Source organism: Phaethon lepturus, unplaced genomic scaffold (assembly GCF_000687285.1).
Source record: "Phaethon lepturus isolate BGI_N335 unplaced genomic scaffold, ASM68728v1 scaffold6481, whole genome shotgun sequence".
NCBI lineage: Eukaryota > Metazoa > Chordata > Aves > Phaethontiformes > Phaethontidae > Phaethon > Phaethon lepturus.
In genome coordinates this window covers 7,431-25,914 of record NW_010516890.1, presented here as the reverse complement: position 1 = coordinate 25,914, position 18,484 = coordinate 7,431, and the positions used below count along the sequence as shown (strand labels likewise).

At 36.0% G+C, this 18,484-nt stretch overlaps 1 protein-coding gene across 1 annotated transcript in view; it reads right to left on the bottom strand.

Moving 5' to 3' along the window:
- The window catches only part of IFIH1 (interferon induced with helicase C domain 1), a 29,905-nt gene that overhangs the window by 3,999 nt on the left and 7,422 nt on the right, over positions 1–18,484 (bottom strand). The window contains exons 4-11 of the mRNA XM_010296204.1: positions 14,116–14,196; positions 10,472–10,692; positions 9,415–9,625; positions 6,104–6,321; positions 4,439–4,555; positions 3,824–3,947; positions 3,504–3,734; positions 1,492–1,748 (exon numbers count right to left, since the gene is read on the bottom strand). Of these exons, the coding sequence (XP_010294506.1) occupies positions 1,492–1,748; positions 3,504–3,734; positions 3,824–3,947; positions 4,439–4,555; positions 6,104–6,321; positions 9,415–9,625; positions 10,472–10,692; positions 14,116–14,196 (1,460 nt within the window). The remainder of the gene's footprint in view (positions 1–1,491; positions 1,749–3,503; positions 3,735–3,823; positions 3,948–4,438; positions 4,556–6,103; positions 6,322–9,414; positions 9,626–10,471; positions 10,693–14,115; positions 14,197–18,484) is intronic.

Sequence of the window (18,484 nt, the reverse complement as noted above, 5' to 3'; positions counted from 1 at the left end):
CAGTATATTAATTTTCAGTGTTATTTTCTGTCATCAGTTTCTTCTAATTAAGAGGTTTATGGAATTATAGACCAATCATTTCAGAGTGGAGTGACAAACATCAGTGTCTTCAACAATTGCATTTAAGCAACTTTCACGATCACAAACAAGAAGTTCCTATTGAAAGTAACAGGCGTTCAGCACCTTTTTTGAGGAAGGAGGGAGCAGAAGCCAGTCTTTTTAAGGTAACTGAACTTGGAACTTTGTAGCCCATTTCATAAACACTAGGAGGTTGATAATACAGTTTTTTTGTTCTATCATTTGCAAATTCTTTAAGTAGTTATCCAAAGGTTCTGAATTTCTACCACTTCAGTAATTTCAGCTTAAAGTACAGACTTCAGTGCTTCCAAGTCAGGTTCCAAAGCACCTAAAATTTTCAATAATAAACAGAGACCATAATTTTGGTGATCTGGGGAGCACCAAAAAGCACAGCAATGATACACTTGAAAAATAAAGCATCCAAAACATGGACTTCCGAATAATACTTCAAACAAGCTTGAGCAGAGGGATAGAAACTTTCTATTTGCTATATTCAGTTTCAAAAGGTAGAAGCTAATGCTATGCTTGTGCAATGTGGTGCACAGGTTAAATATCAAATTTTCATAGAAAACAAGCAACTTTGAGAGAACAATTCCTAACTTTTTTTTGAAAATGAGAGCAGCTGAAAGAAATGGACTCTGACGAGCAGTAAACCATACCATTTCCGTTTAAATGCCGAAGCGGCAATTTTATGGGGAGTAAAGAGCAGAACAGAAGAGAGGTTTTAGGATACTGACAGGTATCAGCATTTTTAGGATAGGTACTTCGTTTTGAAGTATAACATTATAAAGATATATATATATGTTGGTATAAATCATCAGGGAGATGCTGTGTATAAAGTCAACACAATGGTACAAGATGGACTGTTGAGTGATCAATTGTGAAATTTTCACTGCAAATTTTGGCAAATTCTCTTTCGATGATCATGCATCAGTGTGAGGCATGCATATAAATTGGTATAAGTTGATTAAGCAATGATATCAGAAAAAGACAGGCATAATCAACATTGTAATGGATTTCATTTTTCAATTCAGCAACTAAAATATAATTTGAATTACAGATGTCCTGAAAAATGTAAAGTCATTTAAGTATCACATTTTTGCTATTGCCATTTTGTTCACTTTTTCTTCCTATGCCCCACTATAATTTCTGTCCCTTTTGGCTATATACTCCTCTAGGAAACGGCTGCTCTTATTGCCATAGAATCCAAAACCAAAAAAGCTTGTTTCTTGTGGAAGTAAAATTATTCTGACATTATTATCCACCTATCCTGCAGCTTATGACACTAAATTGCTGGCAGGTATGAAACTAGAACCCTGGGCTCCAAATTTCAGTCCGTTGTTCTAGTACTAAAACAAGCTGTTTTCTCAAAACATGTATAAGATTTGAATGCTGTAATGCATAGTTCTGTACCTGAGTCATGGGTTTAATTTCACTGTTATGTCCAGCACCAATAAGATAATGGGCCTTAATTCCCACTTCTTCAAATTTTGGGTTATCCTTAATCCACTGGAATAGAGCAAAGGCACTTAGCCGAGTCTTTGTGAAAATAATTCCTCTAGGTTCCTCAATCTTCGTGAACTCCTCCATTAAAGTGTTTCGCAACTGTATTAGCTTCTCATTTTCATATTCTGGCTTTCTAGCCAACTCTTTCAGCTGTTTCTTTTTTGCTTTAAAAATAGCAGACGTAAATTAAGACAAAGTAATCATGTAAAATAACAGCTCTAGAAAAAAAAGGAAGCAAAGAGCAGCTTTCTATATAATTCTCCCAGCATGGTTAATTCACATCCAGTTTGAGTGAGTTTACATTCATTAAAAACACACTAATCAATCAAAATAAATAACCATTAACTTTTTAATATACACTTTGTCTATATTTCACAGTGAGAATAAGCAAAAGACAAAAAATCTGTCTACATACCAGAAGTGGTACAGAGTTAAGTGCACTGTGTTAAAGAGCTAAATCCTAGCTTAAAATATTTACAAAACAGTTTTAAAGTAACTGAAAAAAGATCTTACAAGGAGAAGCAGATTAATATGCAAAGCCCTCAGCCTTATATGTTTTTTATAAATTTAGAAATAAATTGTCCTTGGGACATCCATTTGAGTAGGAAACCTCACTAGAAACATGCAATGTAATAGACACCAGGATGGGCACATTGTTATTGGTATTGCAGCTTTTAAAGACGTTTCAATATGCTCAGTGAAATGTTAAATGAATGACTCCCTTAGGCAGGCACTATTGATGATGACTTTCTAATATTTAAAAGCCTGTGTTGTTGTCAGATGATCATGCAAACACAATAATAACACTTTAAGGGGGGGCCTTGTGTGTTAAGATCTTATAGTCACTCCATGCAGATTATTGCACTGTGCCTCGTCCAATGCAATGGTAGTTTGTATCACAAACTACTACACCACTTTGGCAGTGGCTTTCTGACTACAGTCCTATTCGTATTTTAGAATGTAATGGAAATGAAAGCAATCTAGACAACTCAGTTTCATTTTTTAGTTAGTTTATAACTTTTTGGTTCTCAGCAACAGCTCATTACTGAAATTCTAAATATGGGAGCATAAATACAGGTACGAAGAGTCATTAAAAAAGACAATGACATTATTTAACGTAATCTATTCTTCTAAAAGTTTTTTTAACATTTCCTGAATGTCTTGATAATGGCATTCTAAATTTGTAGTTCATAGGATACATGAAGTTGGGATACATGTTGCAGTGAAGTCTACTTTCTTTAGCACCACCCAGGTGCCATAGGTAATGGGAGCAAACTTGTCTACCTCTTCCTCATTGTAAAGGCAGTAAGGGAAAAAAAGAGAGGCAAAAAAAGATTAGTGTGTCAAGGACTGAATGAATCCTAGTTCCAATGTGAATGATCTGAAAAAAAGGCAACTAACTTTGATCTTTGCAATTTAATCGTCTGTTTAATTCTCTCACTAACTGCTCTTTACTTGAAACTTACTTAAGGTCATCACTCCCATCTCTTAGTATATAGACAAACATACTTTGGTAGAAAGTGTTGGTTAAAAACCCGTCATTTCATTACTTTTGTATTCCATTTGCTCAACTTTTTGCCCCTTCATGACTGTCTCCTGGAATACACATTCTGTTTATCTATCAGAGTGTCCTCAGGGACACTTAATTGGAAAAAGCAGAGAACAGTTTATACTCACTATCAGCAAAAAGAAAGTGCCCTTGGGCCAAAGCTGAAGAACTTCTACTACATGTTGGGACATGATCACACTATGATGTTGTTTAATGTACTCCATACTATATGAACTGGGACATCAAGATACTGTCATAATAAACAACATGGCAATCTCTAGGTTGTAGTAATTAATGGACCCATGTTAGTGCATATTAGTTATTTCTATGGATTTAAAGTATTAAATATCACAATGTATTTCAAACTTACCATGAAATAAACCTATTAGAAATTCATCTGTTTCATCCTGTTTTGATACTGCTGGTTCATCATCATCATCATCACTCCTTACTGTCTTCTTACTTTTCTCCTCCTTATAAAAGTTATTTAGGTGATTGTACGCATCCACGATTCGTATGGTGTCATTTATCTGGAGAGCATCATTGTATTTCTTCAAGTGTTCTGCACAGACACGTTCCTTGCGTTTTTCTTCTTTTGCAGCTAAAAGTGTACAAAAAATACAAAAACACACCTGTATATAGAATAACCCAAACAAATCCAAAGCTAGGATATTTTTGCTGTATGGTTACCTTTTCTCTCTTCTCTAATGACCCACTGTTCATATGGCTGAGTTCCAAACTCAGATTTTGGATGGAGCTGGCAATAGTTTTGAATGTCTGTCATGATCTCAGTAATTCTCTCTCTAAATGGATCCTAGAAATAAATTGATTACCAAAGTAAGCAAGCATCTTCCGGCAATAAAAACTCTTCTGGCTAGTACCACAGTGAGTAATTTTTAAAAATGTTAAACCTTAAATTAAAAAACAAGTAAGGTTGCTAAGTGCATTTACAGTTATAGAAATAAATAGTACAGAATATTACAAAAATTATGCTGTGAAATAACATATTTTTTAGTGAAGATAATGTCACTCCAATACAAACATTTCAACTATGGTTCAGAAGGTCCAGATACCTCAAAAATATAACTTGAATTATATAACACACAAATTTAGATCTATTTCATTTTACTGATGCTTTTGCATACCGAGGGAAGCAGCAGATAAATACACATATATTCAAATTACCACTATGGAACACCCTAAATCTATAGAAAAAGAACATTAGCCAAAAGTTTTTGATACCATACAGCACACTTTTAAAGGGCAATGTAACTTTAACACTGATTTGTTTGAAAAGCAACATACCCTTCTTTTGTCATCTGCAATCACAGTCTTCTTATATGGTTCCTTCACCTGATTCTTCAATTGGGGGGCATGCTCTTCCACAGTCATGATTCTACATGCATCAAGATTGGCACAGATCTGTGAGAAAACAAAATGTTATTTCTTTTGATGAGTTATTCCACTTGAAAACTGAATTAATGCAACAGAGCTTCTCATTCAGATACTCGGGTTTATGTAATTTTATTTTCTTCCTACAAAAATTGGATACAGACACTATCAGCATAAGAAAGGCCAAGTCCTTGAAAAGCGTTTTGAGATCAGCTGAACAAGTTACTTTTTAGGCCAGAAGTCATCCTTGCACACAGGAAAAAAACTTGCAGATCAGGGTGCAAAAAAAGTATTTTGAAAAGGAAAATATACCATCGATACTTTGGAAGAGAAGATTTTGGAGCACAGAACAAATAAACAAAAATAATGGTGAAAGAGAAAAAAAGAAAATAAATGTTAGAGAATAACTATAAAAGTAAGAGCTAGTTATGACAGTTGAAAATAATTTGAAATTATCTTTCTTGGAACAGGAAGAGATAGAGAAAATTTCTGTGCTAACTGCATGACTGAACTGTATTTTTCTGCTTTTGATCTTTTCTGAGAAGAAAATATTTCTGTCACTAAGTCTAAAGTAATAAGGGGAAACCTTAAAATTTTCATAAGCAGAGAAAATGAGAAAGGAAGTCTGGCAGTCAACCTTTTTAAAGTCTTCAGCAGTAGTTATCTATTTCAGCTTGCATATTTGGATTATATTTCTTTAGATACAAAACCCAGCATCACATCATTAAGATTTCAGAGCTGATGAAAAGGAATTCTCTACTTTTTCCATTGCCAGAAAGCTTTTCTCTTAAAATACCTCACAATTCTGTCTACTTCAACACAGCATAAGCACTTCTTGCAAGGCCTCAACTATTCAATATCACATTGTCCTCTTGTGAGATTTGCTAGTCAGGAATTTTCACTGGAGTACTGGGCTAAATTCTACTTTTGTATTACTAATATAAATCTATTGAATTCCAGGTAAAATAGTTTCTTTAGAGTCACAGCTGTTTCAGTACGGAATTTAACAAATTATCTCCAGTCAGTTGTTTATGCAACTACATACTACTCCCTTCTCAATGAGTAACTAACTGCTGTAAAGAAACACATTTCCTTGCTATCTGCATCTCACAAATTGTTTCCACTTGTATAAGTATTCAACTTTTGTTTTTCACTTTCCTGGATCCACACAAAAGCCCAGCTTAGTCACTCCAGAAATACAGATATATGATCTCTCCAGGATTTGGGAATACACAGTAAATTCTAATCCAGCAATGGAAAAATAAGATTTTTATTAACTAAAAAATGTCACTGCTTTGTGAATTTCTTTCCTCTGATCTTGAGAACTTTTTTTCAAGTGATGTAAACTTTTTACTTCCCTTTTCAGTAGCCCTACTTCCCTGTAAAGTAACCTTTATTTGTACATGGATCTCCATTAATTTGTAGTGGGTCAATTTGCTGAAAGGTTGTGAGCTGAACTCCTATGTACACACACACAAAAAATCAGATTATATATTTGGAGCCTAACACTGATTTCAAAAGTTTTACTTGAACAAGACAATATTCCTTTGGTGGTTTGCAAATGTGAGGGCTATTTACTTTCAGAATATGTTCTTCTGCTTTTGAGTTGGATGTTGCACCTCCTACACCAGGTGAGGCTGTAAGTCCCAGAATCTGAGGCTGTGGGATCAGTGGTTTGTGTTCTTTTGCCAGCTTCTTGTTCTTCATCTTTTCTTTTAAGTAACGTCGCATTATATTGTTGTAAACACCTTCCTTTTGAGTGTGATGACACTCATCGATAATGATGAGTGAAAAATCTGGAAAAAAAAAAAAGAACCCCAAAATGATTAATTTTCTTTCAAATGTAGAATTTATGTGACTAAATCTTCTTATAGGTAAGGACACCGTTGAAGAGAACCAGTTAGTTTGTTTGAGACCTAGTGTATTAGGAAATTTGTAGTGCTGGAGGAAGGCGTGGATGGAAGCTGTACATATTGAATAGACCCTGGAATCTTTGCTGCACTCCTGATGTGTCAAGTACTTTTACATTTCATGTAATGTAGAAAGCTTTTCTGTTTTTGCAAAATCAATCTGATGGTATAAAGAATTTCAGAGAGATATTTTTAATAACCAGTGGTAAGAACATATCATAGTTTAACTCAATCCTATCTTTTATATCCATAACTGTATCTGACAAACTACATACTGTCTGTTTATGAGAAGGTACATAACATGTTAGAAGCCTTTCAGACATTCTAGAAAGGCTTGTCCTAACCAAATATGCTTCCACTTTATAGCAACACAGAGATTTCCTCCCTATTCCTGTCCAGTTAAAAGATTTATATTACTTTATGGATGTGTCACTGGAAAGAAACAGATGGTGAGAGCACTACCAATTGTCTCCCTTCCCTGAGGAAACTGATGACAATTCAGACAGGTATTATGTGCTTTTTAGTTGGATCATGTTAACATGCAACAGGTAGAGTATTATACAGTAAGGAAAATTAAGAATATTTTTTGTTTCTTTTAAATTTATCACAAACACTGAAAACATCTCCTTAATCTATCTGTGTATGCAGACAGTGACATATATTTCAACGTTCTGATCTGAAAGACTCATGAACATTTCTCTGTTTCTCTAACAGCAAAATTGTTTTATGGAGCTCCCACTCTTCCCCTAGCTGGCCAGTAACTCTCCATGTTGAATTCCCTACAATTTGACATTGTTTCCTACAGTTTGACAAATGTTTGTGGAAATGACTGTAAAGCAGATCACTGAAATGATCAGGGTTAATTTTTTTTTTTTTTAAATCTGTACAGTTTCCATGGTCTTGTTTACACATTGGTGTGCTCAAATAGTTGCATTGCTACAAATGAATGTGAAAAAACTGGCAGAAGAAGTTGGTAACTAACTGAGAGCTAGAACATTCTCAGTTGGCCTTTCTGCTACAGAAACTATCATGTAACTTCATTTTTGAAAAACCTAAAGAAAGGTGAGAACTGAACAATGGAAATTTTATTTAAAGGCTAAACCAAAGAGTACTGCTAGGAAAGGAAGCTAGTGCTCCATGTCAGTGGGGAAATCCGACTGTCTTCACACAAGTGGTTCAGGAAGCCAGTTTGGAGTGGAGTGATGTGGTTTCAAACCTAAATTTCTATTTATTTCTAAGATTTCTACATACTGCAAGATTTCAGAAGCAGTGCTGGCAGTTTCTCAGATATTTTTCCAGCATTAAATTACTCCTTTTGATTTTGGCCATCATCTCTGTAATGCATATTCCTATCATTACTCAGGAAGGACCTAACCCACCAGAAGAGATGTGCTAAAGAACTAAGGAAGTGATACACAGCTTTTAGAAAGTCCACACAGTGACTTCAGCCCTTGGTAAAGAGGGTAAACATTTGGTAAAATGGAATTAAGAGAGTCCCCTCCATTTCACTGAGGCTGGACTTCTGTGTTACATGTAATGCAGACCTCTGTGGAAACATGAAAAAATTATGAACAGAAATTAGGAATAAAACCCATATAACTAATTAGGATGGTTTACATAGGCTGCGAGTTAACCAAGTACTAGCCATCATAATGGACCTGACTCTATTCAGGCTTGCTTGGCTTTGGTCCAGCTGAACTTACTAGCACAGGCATACTAGCATGGAAACATGGCCCCGTCTGCAGGGCCACCTCAGTTCTGGAAAAAATATAACTCCTTATGAAGGAAGCTTTGCAAGGTGTGAAACCCATTCAAGAAGCCACTTCATTACACAAGCTGATTGGGACTCAGCCCAATTCTAATCAGGTCAGCAGTTCCTGCAGAAATGTTCAGGTGCCTCTACATGGCATTCCCAAATGATTCAGATTTGGGAAAGTTTATTAACTTAGGTGCAGTGGAAAGGAAATAAATACAAGAAAATCTCTGGTACTCTGCCTAGATTAATAAAAAGGCATCCTGAAGGAGGGGAGGTAATTCTGGGGTACACAAGTGGCTCTGCAGGAGTTAGTTTGGATCAACAGGTACTCCAGTCAGCACTAGGCACTGATAGATACAGACTGACCCCCTCAGGTTTCTCTGCTGCCTCTGTAACACCCAGACAAATACTTTTTCATTTCAGATCCATTATTTTGAATATCATAGCTCTGATATTAATCCTGCCCCATCTAAAAGAGCTGACTGCATGCAGATAGAGGGAGAAGTTAACATCTCACAGAGGATGGTCACTGCAGTCCAAATCCTGGAGCTGAAGTCATGGGCTGTTCCATTACTGGCAGATAATACCATTTCCTTTCTGATGTCCAATAGATATTTGCCATTTTAGAATTCTGGGCAAACAATTTTACCTCATCTCATCTTATATCTTTTGTTTTCTTCAACTTTCTTCAACTGTTGTAGGAGACCATTATATTTGCCAACCTCAGAGAGATACAGTTACAAGTAATCCTATCTCTATATGTTAGAAAGATGGTAAGAGTTTAAAGAATAAAATGTTTATAACAGATTGGCTTTTATTTTGTATTCCACTGTGTTTCTCAAACTACTGACTACATTTGAGTTTTTATAATAATTTCTCATCCTGTTTATGGCTCCAATCTGATATAACTCAATGTTCTACCAAGCTTGGAAAGTGGAAACAGTACGGCTGCATTTGCACGAAGTTGTGCTTGAAGTAGATAAAATAGGAAGCATAACAAATATTTAGTACAAATGAACTGTAAGAGTCTAATTTGACTTGAAAAAACTGCAAGCTCATTAACTAAGATCTGGTTTTGACTCTCAGAGTACAGCTTACATTTATAAAACCAGGCAACTGAAAAAACACTAACTACTGAATGTGGCACATTTTCACTCTGCATTTTTCCAGAATACAGACATACTTTTAGCCCTTCTGTAAAAATTTCAGAATTAAAAACTTGCCTGATAAGTGGACACCTTCTTCATCTTCTTTGGCTGCATTTAACAGTGAATTCTCAAGGATCTGTGCTGTACTGATGATGACATCATTTCTTCTGACAACTTCAGGAAATGAGATTTTCAGCTGAGAATCACCACTTAAACCAATAACATGATACCAACGCTTCAGGAATGGATTAAACTCCTTTCGTAAATGCTGTTCTACCAACGGTACCTGAATAAGTTTCCAAAGAATTTAAACAGGGCATACATAGGATTAAAAATACGTGCCTGTTTGACAGAAATGTTGTCAGGTGAACATACACTTTGTGCAAAATATACTTTTTTAAAAAAGAAAACAACCCCAAGCCCCTATTCACTGCAGGGTAGGATTAACCCCCCCCAACCACAAAAACCAAAACTGAGCACTAAAAATCCCCAAACCAACCCCTCTCCTCCAACTGCTCCTACAAAACCTTTTTGTCGCAGGAACTTTGCCTTAACTGTGCCTTAGAAAGAACGAACAGACCATGCATGCTCTGGCTCTTTAACTGAGCTTATAACATGCTATGAATTTTATTCTTATAGGAGGATATGGATATGTTTTATTCTTTTAATAAAATTCTTAAATGTATGTCTCTATTTTAATATTACAATAGAAAATTATATGTGCTACATTTAATTGTAAAAATTACAGTAATTAAATCCAGCAGAATATTCCCTAACTACTGTGACACTCATTAGGTGGCCTTCATTACCAAATTCAAACACAGAATGTGAAAAATATATTTTAAAAAAATTATTTTAGTTCTATTCATTCTAACATGAAATTATACTTCTTCCAATAATGTGGTTATTAGGGTACATCCAAATTTGCACTTGCACTGGAGTAAACTAAAATCATTCATGCCTGCACCATGATCATGGTGCAATGGAGATGACAGTCTAGAGCTGTATGCCTTTAACAATAGCTACATTTGGAGAAGCTGAGAAATGTGTTTATATTCATTTTACAAATTCTATATTAACAGTGCATGAAGTTTAAAAAATACTAGTTTTTAAAAAAAATGGACCAACATACCTTATTAACAAGTACTATAACTTTTCCAGGCTCTAATGCTCTCTTTTTCTTATCCAAGTGATCTTTGGTAATGTAAACAGCCACTCTTGTTTTACCACTGCCTGTAGGGAGACATATTATAATATTCTCCCCATTCAGAGCTGGCTTTGCAACTTCCATTTGGTAATCTCTCAGGATCAGATCTGGCTCAGGTGAAGCTCTGCTCTCCACTTCATCTTCATCTAAGGGTACAAAGAAATATAAGTATCAAACAGGAGGCATAAAACATTTATCAGAATATTGAACAAATATCAAAGGGAAAAATATTAATTTACTATCAGAAGCATCTTCTGAATAAATAGAAACAAGGGCATATTAGCATAGGCAATGCTGCTCTGTGGACGTGTGCAACTATGGATCAGAACTGCTTACATCCAGTCACCAACCAGGACATGTGGAATAAACCACAGTATGTCTTCACCCATCTATGTTGACATGACTATTGTTATGTGTGAATTGGAATGTTCAGTAGCACTGGGACCAAAAAAAGTTGTGTTCAGAGCTGCAGTATTTATAATCTAGCCAATCTTATGTGACGTTCTCTTTCATCGTATTGAAATTCATTTGGTTGCAAGTGAGCTACCTTTTTAAATACTTCACAGAGGATGAAAAAAAGGATAGAGTCATAGAAAGAAAAAGAGATAGGGACCACTTAAAAAATGAGGAAGGGAATTATAAAGTACAAAATCAAATAGATAAGAAAATTAAATTGCCCATACAAGATAGAGCTAACTGCAGAATGTATCACACCTATTCACGGTAGGTTGCGCTGCTTCCAGAGTGACTCAAACATAATGCAATCAAGCTGTTCACTAAAAAGCCATATACATTTGCCACCTGAAAGCCAAAACCTTCCATGTATCATATAAAATGCAATGGCAGAGAGTTCAGCTCTATGGCTCACAGGTGAAACAAACAATGTTCAAAAGTGGAAAAATGTTGTTGCATTATTTCAGGCAGTACGAAAAACATATAAAGTCTCTTGAGTTTACATATACTTAGGAGGTTAGAAATTATATGTATGTTAACATCAGAAGGATTTATTTCAATGGAGTTTAGGGCTTTTTTTCCTCTGCTACGGATATGTTTAAATCACCCTCCAAGCATTAACTGTCCTCAGTGAAGAAAAGGCACAAATTCATTTGACTTGACTAAAAATGAGGGAAAAAACCCTATAGTTGTATTTCCTGATGATATCATTAAATGAAGAATCATGAGGATTTTATTATCACTGATACATTACACACAAAATAAGTGTATTTTTCTAGTATCCCTGATTCCATTAAATAAAATTAAACTAACAAAAAGTAATGAAGCTTGATAAAATACTGCTGATGGAAATATCCGAATGCCATTCTTAAGTGTTTTTTGTTTGTTTTGCCTTTTAGTGTGAGCGCGCTGCTACCTGGAACACAGGGAAATTCACACCAGAGAGTACTTGATGTTATTTATCTGACTTCTACCACTCTCTTTTGAGGAAGAACACTGTTTGCTTTCTGGTTGGCTAAATTAAATAGTTCAATCATACTGAAACTAGCACTTTATCACCCATCTGTTTGGTTAAATTTCAGTTTCTTAACATCCTCAATTAACTATCCAAGCCTAAAAAATATTTAACTTTGCTCTCTCTTAGCTTCCTCAGCCCCTGTTTAGATAAAGGCTAATACAGGAATCTTTTCAGAGCATATGATTCCATTAAAGAATTTTCATTGTGCACAGTATAACTTTAGGGAAGTTGTCTGCCTTCGTACAAGGCTCGTATGAATTGCTGCTCTGGGCTAAAAGAAACATGATACTTATTCTTCTGTTGTCCTAATTCCACCATTTTTCTTAAATGTAAAATGATCCTTGCACAGAAAACTGACTAAATCCACGACTCTTTGCATTAAAATCCAAATCATGTCAGTGCATTTAAGACACTATCTAAACATCTCTGTTAATACAACGTCCTTACTGCAAAATTTCAGATTATAAAATCCATAAATATCACAAACTCCATCTGTATCTCCTTAGCTTTTTTCCCTCATAGTTGCTCTCACTGAGTTTATTAGGCATGATTAAAAAGCATGAATGTTTTTTAAAACATTGTAACTGGCTGTTTTTAAAGCCCACATGTAAACAGAACATACAGCAAGTAAACATTGGGGAAAAAAAAAATCTATTCTGCATTCTTCACATAACTGCAGTGATTTATTTTTTTCTGCTGGACTATTGGACATAGCCCAATTTACTTAATGGGAGATTTTTCAGGAATCTTAAAGGATCGGGCCATACATACATATGTGCTGCTACATACCAGTAGCTTGTATCAGCCTGACCAACTGATATAGCGTGACTGTCCACAGAACAGAGAAGTTTCTGTGCCGAGACATTTCATGTGACACAGTGAAGAAAAAAATACAATGTGACTGATGAGTCACCTCAGTTGATGCAGAAATGCAAAGCATATTCTTCAGAGTTAGCAACACACAGACTAAAATCCTAGCTAAAGGGTAGGAATTTAGATCTGAGATATCCTGAATTTTCTGTGTACTTATAAAATACATGGATTTTAATATTTAAAAAGCTTGAAACTATTTTAAAAACATTTATAGTAAACATTTTGCAGGCATATGATATATAACATTTACATTGACTTTACTGATCTAATACTAGCTTTATCAGGCAGAGCTGGCCTGAAAGGTACCCAGATTGTTTCTAGCCTTTGCACAAGATACAGTCCCAGCACAAACTTTATAAAGGCTAAATTCCAAAAGGTAATTGGTCCCTCTTGAATTCTGTGTAGGCAAACACAGGCTGTTCACCAAGGTGGACAGCTGCAAATTCGTTCTGCCTGAGGTCAAAGATGAAAAAAAAGAAAAAAACCCCATGGGATGTCTTTTACAACAGCAGAGTTTAATTGGGCTCAGAGTATATACATAGGAAGTTCCTATCTGTCTGCAAAGTATTACATAAAGACAGTCTAATATTTAATTTAAAACTATATTTAGGATGTGCACATATGTTTAAATGTGAGATTTGCAAGGCTCTTCAGATAGTAAACTCCATTGATGAGGTTGCTTTTACAAATAGGGCTACTAAATTACTTAGATCCAAAGCAGACCTTCATTACTGTTCTGCGGGTACCCTGGAAATGCTTCTCCTCACCCTTAAATGCCTCTAAAACATTTCCTATTCCCTCTCACTTAGTCACCCTATGCAGAGGCCAGACACAATCTAGCTCCTCTCTGAGAGCAAAAGCAGCACAAATATGTGGTGGCATTATGAATATCTGTACAGGCGACTGCCCTGGATGACTTCTGGAAGTCCCTTCCAGCCTATGTGATTCTATCATTCTGCATCACTGACCATTTTGTATGATGACGGTGTCTAGAGATGTATTCAGACGATATCAGTAAATAAACTTTTTTGGGGCTGGGACTTAAGTCCAGACGATAAAAATGGCATCTGTTTTCCAACAAAATAAGAGAAAGTCTGGCATCTAAGTACCGTGAACTAGCGTTCACAGTGAAAGTCTTCCATTGATTTTTGTTCTAGTCCATTCACAGAGTGCTTACCCTCCAGAGCTTATTTTGCAATTACTAAATAACAGAAGGGAAACATACCTGAATCACTGGTTGTACAGCTCTGTCCCAGGTTTTCATTCAAGTTACTGACACTTCCCTCTCCTATATAGACATCTGACTCTAAATGAAAAACACAAATGTATAGTATATTTACTATACAAATATAAATAGCAAAAGCATATTGTTTGCTCTCTCCCCAAGTTGTTAAAATAGGCTAGACAAATGTCTGGCAGGTGTGGCTGAGGTATAATTTCTTTTAAACTGTGAACAATATAATTAATTTTCTTATTGAGGAAAATACAGAGTGGAAAATGAAAATCCAAAACATAGCAGAGGTAAGGCAATATGGGTCATGATTTACTGTTGTCAGGCATCTATGTTCTGTTTGCTTAAAAGCAAGGGTCCAATCATGAATGCCTGCATAATTCCCTCTAGTTCTATTTTACTGTATCATTTCAGAGGGGGGTGAAAAGCAAAAAAAAAAAAAAAAAGAAAGAAAAACATATGGGTCTACTGGATGCACTGCACTGCTGGCAAACTGAAGACATTCTCTTTTACTCCCTGTAAGCCATGTGAGTTATAACTGTAGTAGAAGAAAATCAAAACCAGAATTGTCGTCTTTTTTTTTTTTTAAAAAAAAGGTTTCTTCATGTAACACGAATAAAGTAAGCCGTAGTTCCCAGGTAAATAAAACGGGAGAGGAATTATTAAATCTTCCAAACTGTTTGCAAGTAAAAGTAGAGACCAACAACCCTGTTACACCCAATAGAATACTTGGACACTGCCACAGAAATCTGGCAAGTTTACTGTAGATATTCTAACGTTAAGGTCTCCCTCTGCTGGGCAATCAAGATATTACACTGACATTTTTTTTGGTCACAAGTGTTTATATAGCTAGATTATACAAAACTCAGTCCTTTTAATATCTAAAGAGACAAACAGTTCTTCTGGAAAAATCTGCTGCAAACGGCCTCACCCTGCACTGTCAGCTTACTTGGAGCACTCTGCAATTGAACTTATAGTGTGCATAAGAAACCAGTCAGAATAATTGCGTTGACCTATGTTTTTGCTTAATTATGTGGTGAGCTTGTGTCCTATCAAGTTTTTCATAGTTTTTTTTCCAGTGAATATCCCATTATGATCCATATCCATATTGTCCCCAACAAATAATTCATAAAGCAAAATAGATGCTGTGAATGAGAGTTTAGAACTAAATGGAAGTTGTAGTGTCTTAGAGTGGTACTCCTGAAATATACACTATCAAATCTTGGTAAGTGAGATGGAAATTAAACCTAGTTTGCATTCAGTAAAAATATGAAGCTTTGACTTTCCTTTATGCAAGCTTTGGTCTCCTTGAAAGGTGAATAAATAACAGAAACAAAACTGCTATTTCACAGAACAAGTATAATAGAGACAACTGAAATGAAGCTACCTTAGCTACCACTGGAGTCAGGTATTTGTTTAAGGTTGTTTATTTTTAGTTTTTCTAACATAACCATAAAAAGCAATACAAACATCTGTCTTGCTGTTCCATAGTTTTCGTAATTTATTCCATACAGACCTCAGAATCTGATCCAACTATGAATCACCACCATCTGTAGGAAGTGCTATCATGGGCAAGGGCATAAAGACTTTAAGCACCTAAATCAAAAGTCTAGTCTCCTAGAAATCAATGCAATCAACAGAAAGGCACTTAAAAATATATTCACAGCAGAAGCCCGAATGATATAAAATTTCCCTGTTATTATATAATAGCATGCATTTAATATCACATTAAAATACATCATTGTCCTGAAAAAAGAAGAAAAACTCACCAGTTATAATCCATGTTCAAACACCTGTGACAAACTATTAAGTAACATTAGTGGGAATTCCAACTATGAAGATGACACTGCTGTCTCTCATTTTCACTTTCTAGGAATCCACACAGATATGAAAAATAGGACAGGATTAAAATTCTATGCATCTATTCCATGTGGTCTCCCATCTAAAATGACCTACGGAAAGATGTATATGCAGTAGAGAATATGCATTCACAAAGTGTTTTGTACATAATTATCTGAATTACAATGTGCAGCATACATTACAAAATAATCTCTCAACAGAAAATGTCAGTGGTGAAGCGCAAAAAACTCGTCTTCCAAATGAAAGGTGAATAGAATAATATTCTCCTTTTTCAACTGTGGCAATTTTCCTGAATTATTTTAAAATAAAATTTAAAAAACCTCCAGTAAGCCTTTCCAAACCAATGAAGATAAAAGGGTTTATATTCTAACAGCTGTTTTCACCACTTTCACTAGTCTTCTGTTACAGTGCTGCTTGCATACGGTAACACAGCATATTCCACAGAAAGATTTTCAGTTGCTTTGCACTGACTAATAATTAAGTGTAAAGACAATGGAATGCAGTGAAAAGAAATGGATCTATGCAATAGTAATGAAAAATTCTTTCTTTCCTTTCCTGTGCTACATTATGTCAAAAAGTTTCAAACATCAGAAAATACAAGTGAAGGACCAAAATAAAACCAGGCTATTAAAATTGGTCCTACTTTCAAATTAATGGGCAGTTTTTCTAATCTGAAGCATTAAGGGACATTTTGTAAGACATTATTGAAATCTCCAGTTAATAGCAGTGCAATTATTTGTTCCAATTAACTTTTTATTTTTTATGAAACAGGCCTTGAAAAACAGCTGCTATTCATTTAAAGTGTTGCTTATACAGGTAACTGTAGCCTTAATCCAAATGTTTCACTTCTGACCTTGCAAACTTACTGCTTCCCTGTTGTTTTTTGAGTGTGCAGTTTCTTAGATGTGTTTTTACATGCACAGTTTCTCTCTAGTTTTCTCTTAGGCTAAATTATCTATTTCTACTTTGTCTTTACGACCCTACTGCCTTCTTATCTTCTGACTCCCTCTCTCTCAGCTACTCCAAATAAAAGGGTCAGGGGAGGCTTTAGATGCAATGCAAATTGCAGCGATTTCAAGTGACTTGATAAAGCTTCTTTCTCCTTGAAATTTATCCTTCTCAATACATGAAGGAATGGTGGGAGTGTACTGCAAAACTGACAACGCGCGACAGCATCAAATTGCAAATTAGGTGGGTTCCGTGCCTACTTGGAAGTAGAATCTGGGCTCCAGTTGTATTTTCAGCTGCCTGGTCTAAAAATACAGTCTTATGAGATCATGAGAAAGGCTGGAAATGGAGACTTGAGTGCAGTAAAATCTCTGTGTACAAGTGCATAGAGATCAAAGCTTACTGCACTTCAAGATGGCTGAATGAGAGCCAGTTCCTCTACAGCCATCTTCACGCAGCACTGTCTCCTGGCAGCCCTTGCTGCATTGCATCGACACTGCTGGTTTAGTTCAACTCAGAAGCACATGTTTGCAGTGAATCTGTCAATCGTCCCCACTTTTACTACTTCGGTTCCTATCGCAGAGCTGGTCTGGATCAGAAGAAATGAACTCCTACCAGCTGAAACCAAATGAGATGTGTTCCAGCCACTTGCAGGCATACAGTCCATGCCAGACGGAAGCCAGTCTGAACCAAACTGGCAGGATTCAAGTAGTACGTACACCCTTAGTACCATTTCACCGAACAGATCCGCTCAACTGCACAAACTGCTAATACCACTGTCTATTAATTTCAGTACAGTTCAGTGCTGAGGAGACCATAGCTTTCAGGCTAGAATTAGCTTTTCGCAGGCTAGTTAATAGCTGATAGACCGAGTAACCTGTAACCCTCGACCTGACAAGGGTCAGGTAAAAGATCAGGCTAACAGCAATGAAAACTGTAGCCTCACTGAGGGCAGGCTAAGAGCCTTAGCCTTGCCCTGAAATGATCCCAAGAGTGAGGATAACTCAGTCTGATCCATTCTGAATCATCATTAAATATTTGGCACCTCTTCTTTATACTGCCAAATTACATTCTAATCCAGGAAAACCAAGTTGATATTTTTGTTGTAGTTAATAATTCACTAGTTGCTACAAAATACTGTGATATGCTGTTAATATCATGATAAATAGGCTACTACTGTTGCACACTGAAAGGCCGTAGTTTTCAGAGCCAATTTTTTTTTTTTAATTTATTCATGTTTGATAAAAGAAGAGCAGTCTTAGCTGTCTTACTCATAAGACTTGTGCTCCAGACCCCTCACCAGCTTCGTTGCCCTTCTCTGGACACGCTCCAGCACCTCAATGTCCTTCTTGTAGTGAGGGGCCCAAAACTGAACACAGGATTTGAGGTGCGGCCTCACCAGAGCCGAGTACAGGGGCACAATCACTTCCCTACTCCTGCTGGTCACACTATTTCTGATACAGGTCAGGATGCTGTTGGCCGCCTTGGCCACCAAGACACACTGACAGCTCATGTTCAGCCGGCTGTCAACCAGCACCCCCAGGTCCCTTTCCGT